The 17,158-nt window shown below is 39.8% G+C and overlaps 1 protein-coding gene across 3 annotated transcripts in view; it reads right to left on the minus strand.

Moving 5' to 3' along the window:
- The window catches only part of SERPINI1 (serpin family I member 1), a 99,495-nt gene that overhangs the window by 20,771 nt on the left and 61,566 nt on the right, over positions 1 to 17,158 (minus strand). For 2 of the 3 annotated variants that reach the window (XM_072618549.1, XM_072618551.1), the window contains exons 2-5: positions 12,140 to 12,406; positions 8,761 to 8,991; positions 6,355 to 6,549; positions 4,103 to 4,307 (exon numbers count right to left, since the gene is read on the minus strand). In XM_072618549.1, coding sequence (XP_072474650.1) covers positions 4,103 to 4,307; positions 6,355 to 6,549; positions 8,761 to 8,991; positions 12,140 to 12,389 — 881 coding nt within the window. In that variant the 5' untranslated portion in view covers positions 12,390 to 12,406. Of the gene's footprint in view, positions 1 to 4,102; positions 4,308 to 6,354; positions 6,550 to 8,760; positions 8,992 to 12,139; positions 12,407 to 13,941; positions 14,080 to 17,158 lie in introns of those variants that run through there. The other variant, XM_072618550.1, reaches the window with a different exon arrangement.

The raw sequence follows: 17,158 nt of genomic DNA on the forward strand, positions 1-17,158 counted from the left end.
GGGGAAAAAAAAAATCAAAGGGCCAGGAGACTGTTTTGTAATGGTAGGTTGTTTTAAATTTAAGTTATGAACAGGCTGGCAGTAAAGACCAAAGCTGTCTTCAACTACTGTCTGGTATGTTCAATGCAAGGTTTTACAGAATTCTCATCAAAATGAGAAAAAGTCTGATTAAACCCTGCCTTATTTACTAATTCAGGGACTATTACAAATGAGTAAATGAAACTGTTCACTTTGTAATTGGATAGAATCTTTCAGAAAATAAAAATTTAATTTTCTTCTGCTCCAGCCTTTCATTTCTCAGTGGACAGGGCCTACAGGTCACATTCCGTGGTGAACATGTTTGAGTCAGAACATAAAATATGTATGAAGCATTTACTCAGTGCACTGATAAAATCTCATCTCCTGCCTCTAAATCCTAACAGGCACTCAGCACATGAAGCTATTGTCCCTAGGAATTCCAGGGAAGCAAGAGAAGTATCAGCAAATCTAATCGAATTCTTTGATGTTAGAAGAAAGAAACAGAAGAAGGGGGAGGAAAGAGAGAGAACAAGGGAGAAGGGAGAGGAGTGATGGAGGCAGAGAAAAAGGCTGAGAGGAGGGAGAGAGAGGGAGGAGAAGAGAGAAAAAAACCTGATATATTCTAAATGATTATTTTAATAGTTGAGTGCATTTTGAATTTGACATGACCTGAACAAAATGAGACCTGATAAGCTCACTTATAGTTATATAAGATTAATTACTGATGGTCTAGGGTCAAATGCATTCGTTTTCAAGATAAATTATCTATTAAAATCAAGTATTTGGAGGCTAATTGTTTTCAAATGACAGTATGTAATTGGAAAGATGGAAAGTCATTCTCTCCCTGAGGACACAGTTGGTGCATGGATCAAAGGCCAGACCTGGAGTCAGGAAGATCTGAGTGCAAATCTGGTCTTAGATGCTCCTTAGCGAGGTGATTCTGGGCAAGCCACTTCACCTCTGCCTCTGCTTCCTTATCTGTAAAAATGCAGATAATAACAGCACCTCACTTACAGGGTTGTTATAAAAATCACATGAGATACTTAGAACGGTGCCTGGTAATAGTCAACACTAGTTATCGTTGTTGTTTTTGTAATGGTTCTCATAGAAAAATGTCCCTGAGAACACGGGTGAAGAAAATTTCATCAGTCCTTGTAAAAAATAGCTGGGAGAGACCCTTACCATGCTAAGAGTCTAGAACCAAAAAGATCTCAAGAGGCAGAAATGATGAACTAAATTAAATAAGATAAAATTTGTATTTGTCTAGACTTTCCATAATGTAAAGCTCTATCATTAAGGTTTATTTTTTTTTAAATTAATTTCTCAAGGATAGGTTGGGCAAGCATTGCTGGACAAGTTTGTCTGAAAAAAAGCTAGGGGTTTTAGTGGACCGCAAGTTCAATAGCTGTTAAGAGAACACGGAAATCTAAAAAGGTGATATGGCCTAGGGCTCCATTAGAAGACACACAGGGTCCAGTGTGGCAGCAAGGATGAGAGTGGGGCCGTATTGTGCTAGGAAGATGATATGATCAGTGAGCAGAAGTCAGGAGGTGGAGAGTTGTGGACTAAGATGCTGGCAGGACAGGGGAGGCATGGGCTATAGCCACATGCTCCCATCACATTGGCTACAACTGGTATGAACATGAAAGCAAGGGTGCAGATCTAGGAAACGTGCTTTGACTGAGGGTATCTGAATATCTATTTTATTACATGGATCACTGGTTTTTCTCTGTGTGTGCAGAACAGCCACTTAAGACAATGAGGGAGAGCATACCAATCCTACTGTCTTCTGTCCTGGTCCACTTAGCTCTGGAAGGTTTAGTTCTAGCTAATTTCATGAGGAACATCGATAACGTGGAGAATGTGGTAACTAGAGTGGAAACCCACAAGGACATTGCCTGATGATTATTCAAAAAGCCTGGCAAAGTTTGTTCTAGAAAAGACCTAGGGGAGACTGGAAAGAGCTGATGGACATATTCAAATGTCTGAAGGACATTCCTGTAGAAGAGGGATTGGACCTGTTATGCTTGGCCCTAGGCTGTGGAACAAGGAAGAAACAGAAGGTGTTCTCTGTTTAAAGAAGGACTTCCCTTCAAAAGAATAAAGAACTGACCTGGGAGGTAGAGAATCTTCCTGTAGAGGACTTCAAGCAAAGGCTGAAGATTCACTGGTGTTTGGGGGGTCATTCCTATACAGGTCAACAAGGAAGTGTCTGAGACCATTTAGCTAACTTCACAATTCAGGGACATAATCCTTGATTTTGTACAAAATCTGTACAAATTGTCAAAAACAATTTATCTGACTTTCCGATCTTCCTTCATGCTCTGTTGTTTATTTACAATTTATATTATATGTGTGTATACATACATGTACACACACATATCTGTACATATACATGCATGTGTATTTACATCTATGAGATACATGTTTGCATGCTGTCTCCCTCAGTAGACTGTGAGGTCCTGGAGAGCAGGGACTGTCTTTTTACCCTTCTTTATATCCCCAATGCTTAATACAATGCCTGGAACACAGCAGATGCCTCATTTACGTTCGTTGGTTTAACATTGGTTCATTCCACCAATATTCACAGAGTACCTACTAAGTACAAGACAGTGTCATAATATCTCATACATCTCTCTGAATTAGCAAAGGCCAACTATCAACTAAGACTCTAAAGAAACACAGAATTTTATTTATAATAAATATGAGTCTTTAAAAAATTTCTAGAATTAACTATTAGTATAAAATAGCAACAAGACCCTTTGGCCCTTTAGAGCCATTTATTTCTTATATATTTATCGATTCTTAATGACGCACACCATTAACTGAAAATATAGAATGAGTGCCTGTTTTCTCAGCGTGTGCATTTTTCCTACATATATTCATTGCTGCACTTCCTAGTTTAGACTCTCCCAAGTTTAAGGGTCTTCAGGGTAAAATGGAGAATGAACGGGCCCTAAGATAGTAAACAGTTCACCACCTGTGAGCTGTAACACTTTGGCAAAGTGGTCTCTGGATCTGTATTCAGGTAGCTAGTTGGTTAAGTGGGCCAAATGTGAAACTTGGAATCAGGAACATTGGGAATTCAAATCCTGCCTCAGACTCTTACTAGTTAGTGACCCTGGAGACAAATCACTTAAGTTCCGTTTGCCTCAGTTTCTTCATCTGTAAAATGGGGATAATAAGAGAATTTTTCTCATGGTTATCAACTAAGATATGTGCAAAACATTTTGCTAACCTTGAAGTACCATATAAATGCGAAGTATTTGAATCAATAAATAGCACATATGCCTTCTGTAGACTGAATATGCCGCACACACTATCTACTGAGATTTTTCGAAATGTACATACTGTTTAATTAAAGTCCAATTTCATTTAAATGCATTGTTAAATCCGTTGTAGCTTTCTGTCATTACATACCTTCTCGGTCCAAAGAGAGAGCAGCGTAACTACTATCCCGTGGGCATATCCATGGATGCTTTTTCAATTACAAAAGAAGCTCATGATAGCAGGCCAGGGGAGGAAGGGAAGAAGCAAACATTTATTTAACACCTACTCATTCCAGGCAGTTGTTCAGTCATGACCAGTTCTTCATGACCCCATTTGAGGCTTTCTCGGCAAAGATACTGGAGTGGTTTACTATTTTCTTCCCCAGCTCATTTTAGAGATGAGGTAATTGAGGCAAATAGAGTTAAGTGACTTGTGCAAGGTCACGTGGCTAGTAAGAGTCTGTCATCAGGAAGATGAGTCTTCCTGACTCCAAGCCTGTGCCACCAATGTTAACCAGTAGGGTTACAAATAAAAAAAAAAAAAAAGAATTCCTGCCCTCAAGGAAGTTATATTCATTTACATTCTAATGGGTGATTTGTATCCCCCAGTAAGTCAGTCAGTCCACAAACATCTGTCAAGGAGTCTACTATGTGGGAGACACTGGGCTAAGCCCTGGGAATAAAAGAAAGGCAGAAGACAGTCCCCTTACAGCCTAAGGGTAAGCTTCTTGAAGGCAGGGGTGGTGTCGTTCTTCATCCCCAGAGGACTGCAAGCAGAGGTGAAGCCCTCACCCAAGGCCCCTTGGTGGTCTCACCTGGGTAGATATACTTCCACTTTCTGCTTCTTCACAGAGCTGGCCCACTCTTCAATCAGCTGAGGCTTCACTAATGGCTCCAGGGTGACCAGTGGGACTTCTTGTCTGGACAGAACAAGCATCATGCTTATTTCATCCCCTTCATATGGTATTTCCAAAACTTGATAGATGCCACCTGCCTCATTGGAACCATCACTAAATTCCCCTAAAAATGAATGAAAGGCCACAGAAAAACAAGTTAAATGGACCAGAGCAAACAAGGCTTCTTGGATCCCTTCCATGGTTTTCTTTCAAATTAGAAAATTAGGGTTTGTTTGGAACTGTCACTCAAATTTAAGAGAATTCAAGGATTTGTGCACATTACTTTGCTCTAACTAACGGCCCTCCTCCCCCATTTGGCATTCTAACCACTGTTCTCTTGACTAAGATTTGCTATAGAATGTGAAATTATGTATAGGTACACTGAGTGAATGTCATCATGATAACGAACAAAACTTCTCTGGGGAAAAAGTTTCAATTAGCCTTAAAGACAAAACAAGACCCTTCAAAAAACAGATAGACTGATAACTCCACTACAGTGAGAGCCCAGGGAGGTTACAGATCCTAGCTGTAGAGCTGAAAGGGGTGTCAGAAGTCATCTAGTCCTGTCCCATTATTTGAAAGATGAGGAAACTTAATTCCAGCTTAAGGGCAGCTAGGTGGCACAGTGGATAGAGCACCAGGTCTAGAGTCAGGAAGACCTGAGTTCAAATCTGGCCTCAGACAATTATTATAGCTGTGTGGGCCCAGGCAAGTCACTTCATTCTATTTGCCTCAGTTTCCTCATCTATTAAATAAGCTGGAGAAAGAAATGGCAAACCACTATCTTTACCAAGAAAACTTCAAATGGGGTCATGAAGAGTTGGACATGACTGAACAATAAAAAGGCCAGACTGGTGAAGGGACTTCTCCAAGGTCAAACATCTAGTCAGTGGCGGAGTTGAGGTTCAAACCTAGATCCTCTGATTATAAATCCAGTGCTCTTTTCATTACACCAGGCTGCCTTCTGCATAGCTACCTTGTACTCACTGTGCTACCTGGCATGTTTGGCATGATTAAGACATCTAAATTAGGAAAGTGGCCTTGCTTGGCTGGGGTAGATCTGGCCGAAGGAAGAGAGAAGTTTTCCAAACAAGTGTTACAATTGCAAATGGACTTGGCTATTGAAGGCAAACAGAGCAACCCAATCTTTAAATGGATTGGTTCCAACACTACTCTATGACAATGGGCCAGCAGTGACCATTTAAAGTTTTTCTGTTCCTCTTCTCTGTTAGCTACTTCAAGAGCTGAGCTGCCCGAAACTCATACTAATCATTCTATTCTCTCTTTCTCAAAGCAGATTTTACTCTTTCATCCTTGACTAATAGTTCAGTTTATTAAAACCCTTGGCTTCTTTCAAATTTAGTAACTGATTGTAGGTAGCTATTGCTGATTCTCATCTACATGGGCCACACTCCACACCTATACCATTAACTGTAAGCTCCTTAAGGGCTGGGACTAACTTCTGCCTCTATTTTTGCATCCCCAGCACTCAGTGCAGTGCCTGACACATGGAAGGTGCTTAGATGTTTATTTATTGATTAATTTAACACTTTAAAATTCAATACAATGTCATCTATTGCTGGGAGCAAGAATACCTCAAACTTCTAAATCACCTTAGAACACACACTTAGCTAATCTAAATTTTTCACCGAAACACATACAAAAGCCAAAGGACTGTTTTTATCAGCTAGAGCTCATATTATAACTCCTTAAAAAGAACTCCTCAACTGAGAAACTGTCTCTCCAGGCATAGTCTGCCCTCATACAAAAGCATCATATGTAGGAATGTCATTTTAGGCATCCTCAAAGTATCCAGTTTAAAGATAGAGAGCCTTTCTGAACCAGACTAAGACTTTTGCATTGCATCCCAAGCTTTGTTGGCAATTTTGTATAGAAATCTATTGGATCAGTCATATATTGAAAGAAAAAAATTTCAATGTACAGCCCACATGTTCCACTGGTATCCAGGGAATGTGAAGAGACTATATTGGGTATAGTCCTGGGGAAAATGTATGGGAGGACACGGAAAAACATCTTCTAGGATCGAGGCAAGGTTGGATGAGTTGCTGGAGGGAGTAAGTATGCTAATGAGATCGCAAAGCCTTTTGAATATCAGTGTCCCAGAAGCCTCTTAGCTAAGGTGAGGGATTCACATTGAGGTCTCTACTTACCATAATAAAACTCTCCTTGTTGGTACATCATTGGAATCTGAGCCTCACTTTCATCATCTTTCGTGAAGGAGAAGGTTCTTGTGTTTTCAGGCCTAAATTGTGACTTCCAGTTCCCTTTAAAGTAGACGGCATTGACGAGGACCAGGTGAGTCAAAGAGATGAAGTCTCTCTCTAATACCAAATCCTTCACTAGACCTGATAAAGGAGAAATGAAAAGAGGAACAAGTGAATAGCTGGGAGCAGAGAGGAAATCTGTGGGAGAACAAGAGAACCTGGGAGAGGTAGGAGAAAGTTCTACCCATAAAGTAAACACGAAGTCAAATGCTTACTTTCCTTTTTGAAGGTATATTGTTCAAATCGATGCTCAGTTTTAAGAATCCTACATGAAAGACACCAAAGTTTTTTGATTCTGTGACCTTGTTAGCACTAACAACATTCTGTTGCATGATTACTAAAAACATCAATAAAAGCACCCAAATCCTTTCCCATTAGAACTTTTCCAGAGCACACTGGGGGAGTAGTTTCCATAATAATTGGAATTGGTTTTAATTAGATTAAAATAAACAGGTGCATGAGACACAATGTAAATGTGTTTCTCCATAATCATGGACACAGACAAGGATATCACAAGGCAGGGCAGGCTTGGATGGCCTGAGGTCTGCTTTGCTGGAAGAAAATGCCCATAGTGAGGAGACTCTAGCTCTGTTGCAGTAATGAATCATGACTGGCTTTAGTTTGGCTAAGGCTAGTCTTTGGCCTCTGAGTACATTTTCCCCAAACTGACAATTCTGTACTTGGGCCTGAAGCAGCTAAAAAAAAAAGTAGGCTCCTTCCATAAAAAACTCGTAGACAAAAAATTCTCAATAACTAGACTCATTTCTCATGGATTTTCTACTCTTGATTTGCCCTAGGAATATGGGGGAAAAAGTGAAAGGAATGCAATTTAGCTCCTGCGTTTCAACTTGGAGCTGAAGCTTCTTTTAGATCCTCACAAATTGTATCAGTAATAACCCTTCTGATGGAAGAGTGTGACTCAGTCAGTGTTTTACAAATGATAGGTTTTCTTTCCAGATTTCCTTCATTCCATATAATGTCCTCTTGGGAGAAAAATTACTATATTCAGACAATATTAAAACTATTATTTCAGGAAGTGTAGTATACATAATGCTATGGTAATTTCCTCCTTATTTGACCGCTATCATCTGCTTAAATAAAACCTCTCTTTGTGGCATAGTTTTTCTATCTAATTTAAACTCATTGGGCTTTTAAAGTGAGAAAAAATTGAGCATTTGTTTGAAAAAGTGAAGATTATGTATATCCATCTATGAAACCGCATCATTTGAGGTTACTCTCACAATATTTTTTTTCCCCTTTTTTCTTTCAGCTTAAAAACTGATTGAGTTAAACATTTATTAAGTACATACTACATGCAAGAAAGGCAGTATGATGTAGCAGGTAGTGAGGAGGAAGATTTGGATTCCAGTGCCACCCTGACACATTCCAACATTCAGGTCACTCATTTGGCTCATGTAACTGTCCAAGAAAGGATTTCCCAATGGGCACCTAGTAGGAGGGGTTTCCTCACTAGCAACTCCTTATTCCAATGATATCATATGCCTGTTCCCACTCTCTCTAGCCCCAAATAAGTACAAAGCCTTGTTCTTTTGAGGGCTCTGTCCTTAAGGACCTTACAGCCTAATTAAATTTCTTTTTTCCTTTTACTAAAGTTACCTTACTTTAAATTTGTACTATCTATACTGTCAAGTATGGGCTGAACCAGATTAAAACATAATTGGGAAATATTTAACAAAATAAAATTATGTGAAAACATAGATATTATTACATTTTAAAGCTAAGTCCATATGTGGTCTGCAGAGACCCTCACATATGGTTTAGTGACCTTTGTTTCTATTTGAATTTGACACCACACTTCTAGAGGATAGCTACATTATTCCAAGAATACTCTCTAAATTCTTTTCATTTTGATTTTGAAAGAGAGAGAGAGAGAGAGAGAGAGAGAGAGAGAGAGAGAGAGAGAGAGAGAGAGAGAGGTAAAGAGAGAGAGAGAGAGAGGGAGCGAACAGGCTCATTAAGAAATCCACCAATTTTCAAAATCAGAAGACAATAAACCAGAGGCAAAATGGTAGAGGTACAAGGTCTTTCTTAAGGGATAATTTACATGGAATGTCTCATTAGTGATTTTCACCATTCACTCAATGGAGTTCTCACATATCCCAGCTATTTGCCATTTTACATTCTGAAGGAGGCAGAATGTAATTCAGGAAAACACTTGGATTTTCACCTTTGTCTGGATCTGTCAACAAAAGTTAGACACACAAATTATTTCTAACACAAACTATCTTTTAACAAATGCCAACAGGTAAAGAAAATAAGAGAAAAACATACTGCTGGTGTGATTCTCCACCCACTTGTTGATGTGACTGGCTACGGCCTCATTTTGACTAAAATCCACATGATCAATTTCAGCTTGAAAATACTTTTTCATCATCTGCAAGAACTGCTCATTGATATGAAATCCATTTTGCACAAAGAGGGAGTTGGCCATTTTCATCACATACTGGTTCTCCTCTGTGGTTATCATGTCAGAGAGATTCCTCAAGAAGGAAAATTCTTCCCCTGAAAGTGGTCAAAGAAGAGGTTTCTTAAATTGAATTAAACACAGTACGAAAAGGTAGAACAGAAATAACCCAGGTCATTATTACATGATTCAGATACACTGTAGGCCTAATTACATCCCTACAAAGATAGCAACACTAGATAATATCCTGACAAAACTTAGCTTATTTGCATCGTAACTGTAGCAGGGTCTTACTGTACAGGCACTTTCTAACTTAAAAACTGTTTGCTTGCAAAAAGCACATGGGAGAACAATAAACAGGTGATTTATATTAGGTGTTCTGATAAACAATTATCAGAATTTTAGAAGTCAGAGCTGACAGAGGCCTTGGAGATCATGCACACCTAGGAGTTTTGACTTAGTAGTGAAAAAGGTCCTCAAAAGGTCCTTGTGGAGTCAAATCAGTTCATTTTACAGTTGGGGAAACTAAGGCCCAGAAAAGTCAAATGACTTGGCCAAGATATGTGCCTGGGCTAGGAATGAGCAGATGTGGGGTTTGAACTCATCGGATCGGACCACAATCCAATGCCTCTTTTAAAGAAAAAGGTGCATGTAGATGTCAAAGAAATATGATCATCAACAAAAAGTTGAACTAGGATGAATTTTAGGGGTTTCAGGTTCCTCTTTTGAAAAATTAGGTGCCTCTCATCAGCTCTAAATTTATGCCAGACTTTATTGGGTATTAGCACAAGAACTAAGTCTGTGTTGGTGGAAGGATAGCAAGGGAACTGGTGAGAAAGATGATGATACAGGTAGATGACAATGTGGGTAGATGAGGCTATGGGCTGGGGAATGAGGACATAACTAGGTCTGTACTTGAGAGAGGAGTAATAAGGGGATGGCAAGAACATCTTTCTCACCTTTTCCTCATACTACTAGTTCTTCCACTTCATAATGGATAACAAAAAGACAAGGGTAGAAGGAAAGGCAGATGATGGATCATCGATGTAGAACTAAAAAAGAAGATTATCTCCACACTAACCTCATTTTAAAGCAAATGGGAGGGTCAAACTAATTCTGCTGATCCAATGAAATTGATTCTCAAAAGCCAGAATTATCTTTGATTAATTAGAAAGTTAAGTCAGATATATTTCTTTTCCTTTTAACTAGAAGACTCTCATATGTTTTAAAGAAACTGCAAGGTCTAGAATTCCACCAATTTTTTTTTTTTTTTTACAGATGGAGAAAATGAGGGTCTTGAGGAAGTTAATTGATCTATTTGAGATCATGTGACCATTTGGTGAGGCTGTTTTATTACAGTATACCTACACAGTTGAGTATGAACTGGTGAACTAGGGAAAGCAGAAAACATTAAGAATTTCTTTAATTTCACTGAAGATGATTGCAAGGCTGAATCCTTTTCTTTACCCAAGTAGAGAACCTGTCTCCCTCAGTGATATCTTACTTCTGGGATTATAAGATTTACAACTAGAAAGGACCAGTTCTTTTTACTTCACTTTTTGTCATCTTATTATCACAGCCATCTGGAATGGTCAGCCACCAGTCTCAACTCTCGAGAAATCTCTTTGCATGATATTATTTAAAAAAATTAACAGACAATATTAAGCATCAGCACAACACTTTAAAACTGCTGTGCAGCCATTTACATACAATAACTGCATTTCAAAGTATGGAATATCACATCAATTTTTTTAGGCCCTCCATCTAAGTCTCCAAGAGGCTTCTTTGCCTCTTCCTCTTGTCAGAGCTTAGTGTGTATTCTCTGGTCTTTCAGGTCTGGCTCCTCCCCCTTTGGGATAGATCTTTATTTCCTAAAGGTCTTTTCAGATCTATCTGTACTCATCCTACCTGTAGTCTTAATTTCATTAAATATTACAATTTCATCAAATACTATTATGACATTAAGTTTATCGCAGTGTATTCATTCATATATTCATTTTGCTTTTACTAAAACAGAATATTATGCTAAGAAGATCTCTGAACAGATTGCTTTTCTCCTTTTTGATAATATAATCTTAGAGGGCATAATCTCAAGACTGTAATTATTGTGTCAAAGGATATGATTATTTTTGTAACTTCTATAGCACAGCACCTCACTACTCTTCTCATGATCGTGCAAATAAAAAAAAGTCTGTATGTTAGTTTTATTAAAGTTGAATATGTAAACAAGAGGAAAGTATTTTTATTAAAGTGAAATGTTTTATATTAGTTCAAAGTTTCTTGTGTACATTAGGATGAGACAAAGCAGTATACTGAAAAAAAGTGTTGTCAAAGGACCTGGGTTCAATTCTTGACTCTCTCCCTTTTTCTGTGACTTCAGACAGTCACTTAACCTTTCTTTGCATCTGTACAATGAAAGGGTTGAAATGGATGGTGTTTAAGTTCCCTTCCAGCTCTAAATTGAAGGTTCCATGATAAATTTAGAGATATAACCAATCAGAATACCCCAACAACTGGTCATGAAGCAAGATATTGAGATTTTCATGACTTAACTGTACCACAGATAGCTATATTCAGAAAACAGGAGTAACTAAAAGATAAAATATTCATACTCCTTTGGGAAAGGAGAAAAAAATGCCTATTTTTTCAGATATGAAAACTGAAGTTCCATAAAGTGACTTGTTTAGGGTAATTGAGTCAGAGGAGAGGTCAGAAAAGTGTCCTCCATCTTGGAATCTCTATATACCTGTTCCGTCTACAATATCAATAACTTGATTGCTACGTTCATCCACACATATTCATTCACGTTCACTCTCACACACACACACACACACACACACACACACTCACTCTACTGCTGCTACTCCTACTGCTACTATTATTACTGTTACTACTACCACTCTTTCTCCTTCTCTTTTTCCTCCTCCTATCAAAGTGATAGAACCATAGTTGATTAGCCTGGCCCTAGAAGTTAGAACAAGAAGAGAAATGGATGGAAATCTAAAATCTGATTCCATATAAAGAACACTTCTTAGTCATCAGAGCTATCCAAAAGTAGAATAATGGTTCCCTCTCATTGGAGGTCTTCAGACAAGGTATTCTACAGAATGGATTGCTCTTCAGACATAGATTGGCCTAGACAAACTATGAGTTCCTTTCCAACTCTTGAGATGATGCAATCCTAATTCTCTGATTTGAACACAAAATACAAAGACACGTGGAACAAATATCACTGACTGTGCTTACCATCCTTCAAGCCTTCATATCCCATGGAATGACGTATTTCTTTCAGGGTGGATCCACGGGCTCCCAGTTCCACCATCCCCACTGCAATAGCAATACTCAAAGGAGAGAAGAGAATATTTTCATCTTCTCCAGCGGCCCGTAGATGATTGTATACATTCACAGACAATTCTGCAATGGTTTCATCGGGAAAACTGGTGCTAAGAGCTGAACTTGGCAGGACAAGCAAAGCCAAGAGGCCAAAGAAAGTCATGTTTCCAAGGTTTCAGTCTGAAAAACAAAGCACAAGGATATTAGTCATGTAAAATCAGACTCAAAAAAATGGAAGGGGGACAAGAATAGACAGAAAGATAATTTACTAAGCACTTGTTACATACTGGCAGTGAAAGGGAGAAGAACAATGAAAACCGACAATTAAGAAGTTGAATGAACTTTCTGAGGAAAACAGTGATTCTGTAGGGAGACAGTCAATCCTTGCCTCCCAAGGCCAGGCTGAACTTGTTTCACATGTAACCATTGAGGCTGTGAGCCACCAGCCCTAACCAGGAAGCCAACAAAAGCCAGGGGATTACCCCAGACTGAGTTTAAATCTACTCTTCTAACGGTTGCTTGCTTGGTACTGGTCTGATGACTATTGGACTTAGGGTTAGAAAATTCCTCCTAAGCCTGTCTATGACACTCATATGAATAATCTACTAGCCAAACATGGAAGCTGCACATTGGAGTGAAGGCAAGACCCAAGGCCCAGATGGAAGAAGCTTCTGGATCACTCCTCCCTGTACCACTTATTAGCCACCTGCAACAAAATGCCCATGGTCAGTCCTTTGCCTCAGTCTAACATACAAAGGCAGTCTCTTTACAATTTTTCTTTTAGGCTTTGTATTCACATTCATTTCTTCAGTCTCTAGAATTCTCATTAACGATGACATCAAAATGCACCACTTACATGATTTAAGGAGGATCAACCATTACTAAGATAAAAGCCTTTTTGAAAAGGGGAGGATGCAAGATCCTTTTTGAAAACCAAGCCAGTCATGGCTGGAATCAGTGAAGGCAATCATAAGTGTGAAAAGCTTCTCCACAAATCCTCTGGAATTCCAGAGCATTTGAGCTGATCTCCATTTCTACAAAGCTGCTGGGGACAGAAGATCATAATGGCAACCAGAACATGGATGACATTTACAAAGCTCTTTAAAGTTTGAGGAGCCATTTACCAAGAGACAGCATGACCTACAGCAAAGCACACTGGCCTCAGACTCTGAATTCAAGTCTTGCCTTTGAAATCTAGAAGAGGGATGAACCTCAGCATCCTCTCAGTTCCCCAAGTCACTTTCCCATGCAGCAAGAGGCAGAACAGAGTCTCCTCACAAATTAAGTCACAGGAGTCACACCCAATTCCACCTGTAGATCTGGGCTTTACAACAATCCTGAAGCAGACACACTGACGGTATTAATGAATGTCCCCATTTTATAGAGGCTCCCAGACATTGTGACTTGTTCCTGATCACCAAAGGGAAATGAGCTTAACCTATATCAGAAGCAAGATTCGAACCTATCTCTCTCCTGACTCCAAAACATGGCTGGTTTAAGCAAAATATATAGACTAAAATACTCACGCTCAGTAATGCTGTGTCCACCTTGAATAAATCTAAGAAGTGAGTGAATGTGTGTGTGTTTAATTATAACCAACTTCCTCCCCATGTAATGGGTTTGATCCAGAGCTCTTTTTAACCTCTTGCCATCAGTACACTCCAAAGCAATTTGTAAAGCTGTGTTTAAAAGGTCACTTAGCAGGGAGCACCTACATTCACGGTGGCTCAGCAGGGCAGGCTGGCACTTAATACACGGAGTGGAAACGCAGTGATTCTTTTATTCACCCAACACCAGGATCAGGTGAGGCGCTTTCCATTTGTTCTTTTATATTCAGGGTTTCACGTCTGCCAAAGGCTTAAGCAAACAAACAAAAACAGGCATGATAAAGACCAAACAAATCTCTGCTTTCTCCTTGAGAATTTCCAACTTCTGCTTTCCTTGACAGTTTTCAATATATGAATTCAACCAGGTAAGGAATGTCATATGCTTGCCCATCAAAAGATACCAGTGGGAGTGAGCCGGTGCCATTGTAAGAGCTGGAACAATAGCTACCAAGATTGTGTAGGAGATGAAGCAAAAAAGGGTGCCAGGGGAGAGATGGATGGTTGGAAAATAAAGTGTGTATGAGTGATGTGCATTTCTCCTTTGGCATCCTTCAATACCTAGGGATCTAGAGGAAGGCACATGGCAAGGTGGGTGGACACCCACATAGAGAACTGCCCAGGACAGACAAGCATGGGTGGGTTACAAGATACACAGATGGGACCACAAGATCACTAAAGAAGTTCTCTCTTTAGGAAAGATCTGGACCTGTGATTTTGTCTGTTTAGGAATGTCTAGAATGGAAACTCCCTCCTTAGTTGCAAATCTTACACCCTAGATATTAGCATTAGGAAGGACCTGAAAACCAAACTAGTCCAATCCCTTCATCAGAGGTTAAGTGACTTACCTAATGTCACCCAAGTACTACATGCAAAGCCAGGTCTGAACCTGGCTTCTCTGACTCCAAACCGAGCAGCCTTTCCCCTGTACCACTTTGCTTTCTGGGAAGTGGGCTACAGGTAACAGTCTTAGAGATACCTAGAGCACTCAGAGATTATATGAATTAGCCATGATCATACCACTGCTACGTCTTAGAGACATTGCCTGCACCTGGACTATCACAGCAGGTTACTGGCTAGTCTGTCTGCCTTAGGTGTCACTCCATTTCACTGCAGTCACCAAAGCACAGGTCTGACCGTGTCATCCCTTCCTCAATAAACTCCAGCTCCCTATCCCTCGCTATCACCTCCAAGATAAAATACCAAACCAAACTGAGGTTTGGCGTTCAAAGCCCCTCATAACCTAGTCCCCTGTTCCTTTTCCATTCTATAACCCATTAAATACCCTTTGTTCTAGTGCTATTAGCCTTCTGGCTGTTCCACAAATATTCTCCATCACTGCCTCCAAGGATTTCTCTGGCTGTCCCCTAGGCCTGGACTTTTCTCACCTTCACACTTATCTCCTGACTTCCTTCACGTCCCAACTAAATCCTGTCTCCTAAAGGAAGCTTTTTCCAATCCCCTGTGATTCCAGTGCTTTCCCTCTGTTAATTATTTCCTATTTACCCTCCACATAGTTTGTTTGCACATAATGACTCACTTGTTGTCTCCTCCACTGGATTGTGAGGCCCTCGAGGACAGGGATATTTTTGTTTTTGTTTTTTGGCCTTTCTTTGTATCTTCAGTGCTTAGCACAGTTCTTGGTACACAGCAAGGGTTTGATAAATGCTTAATAACTTGAATTCAGGTCCTTCTGACTCCAAAACCAGCCCTTGATATATCCATTGGTGTACAATGACCATGGATGGCTTAATCAACACCCTCTGTGCTCCTGTAGCAGCAAGCACCCTGACACATCCAGGATGGCCTGCGAGCACTCTTAGAGCTGCTTTTCTAAAAGGAAAGCAACTTCTGAGGGGGTCAAAAAATCTTCTTTAATCACATATACCAACAGAGAAAATACAAGGAGAGAAATAAAGACCAATAAAACAGGGCTTCTAACTGTCTGACCATAAACAATACATACATCACAGATCAACAGATGCACCTGTCTGACCATTACATACATACATAGTTATCAGAGAGAGGGAAGCACCAACAGCTGGGTTTTCAAAGCCCCAGGGCTCCTTAAAGGCTACCCAGAGTCTCATCTGGCACAAGAACCTTCTTTCAAAGAGTAAGCCCCCAAAGCAAAACCTCCCCTCAGAGTATATATACATTTTCATGACCCTAGTGACCCAGTGCCTCATTAATTAACAAATGGTATGGCCTTCCTACAAAACAAGCGTCCTCTAATCAAGCTTCCCTTAATGGGTTCCACCTGAGGCCCATTAATGGGCAGGGATGATCTTTTAACTTTCATTAACATTACAGTTCCTTACCTCTCCTCTTCCTCCTTCCCTCCCCTTCCTCTACAACTACACATTCATATGTTCAACTCCAATGACTTGAGGAAAAAAAACTTATTTGAATATTTAAAAGAAACTGTCTCCCTAAGTGCTGAAAAAAAAATTCAAAGCAAGGAAACCGAAAATCCAATGGTAAAGCCTAGTTGGAGGAGCCATATCTTGAAGAATTTTTTTAAAAAAGCTCTTTAAATACAGACTGGACGGCCACTTGTCAGTACGTTGTAGAGGGGATCTTGTTTGGGCTCTGAATTGGTGGGTTGGACTAGCTGGCCTCTGAGGTCCTTTTGACATCTTTAAAATCTGTGAAACTTGGGGATGGACAAGGATGGACAAGAGAGTATTCTAGGCAAGGGAATCACATGAACTAAGAAAAGAACAAGGGGCAGGCCAGAATCTTAAAATCATAAATTTAGAGCTGGGAAAGCTGTCTAATCTACTCCCCCATTTTAAAGAAATGAAACCTGCAGGAAAAATACAGTGACTTGCCCAAGGTCACAGAGGTTGCATAGAACAGAGCTAGTACTTCAATGCTGGTCCTGACTCCACTGTGAAGAGTATGGACTACTCTCAAATTCCTGAGCTTTGCAAGACCGAGCATTGGCCTTTCTCAGTCTGTTTTCTTGCCCATTTAGATACACACAGAATGAAAAAGCAGTCATGGGACAACTATCAGATTCATTGACTTAAAGCCTCATTTCTTTTATTTAACATTACCTAGTTGAAGTTTGGGGAAAATTAAGCCTTCCCTATAAGAACTGCCAGCTCTTCTACGCAGAAATGTTGTTTCAGTTCCAGTGATGAACATGGAGGTAATTGTCCTTAACGTATAACATGATGTGACCAGAACCTCCAGCTTGGGAAGACCTGAATTCAAATCTTGTCTTTAGTACTAAGTGGATGCTTCACCAGGAGCAAAACCCTTAACTTTGCTGTGCCTCATTATCTTTATCCGTTAAATGGGGATGATCCACTCACACAGC

Source organism: Notamacropus eugenii, chromosome 6 (assembly GCF_028372415.1).
Source record: "Notamacropus eugenii isolate mMacEug1 chromosome 6, mMacEug1.pri_v2, whole genome shotgun sequence".
Lineage (NCBI taxonomy): Eukaryota > Metazoa > Chordata > Mammalia > Diprotodontia > Macropodidae > Notamacropus > Notamacropus eugenii.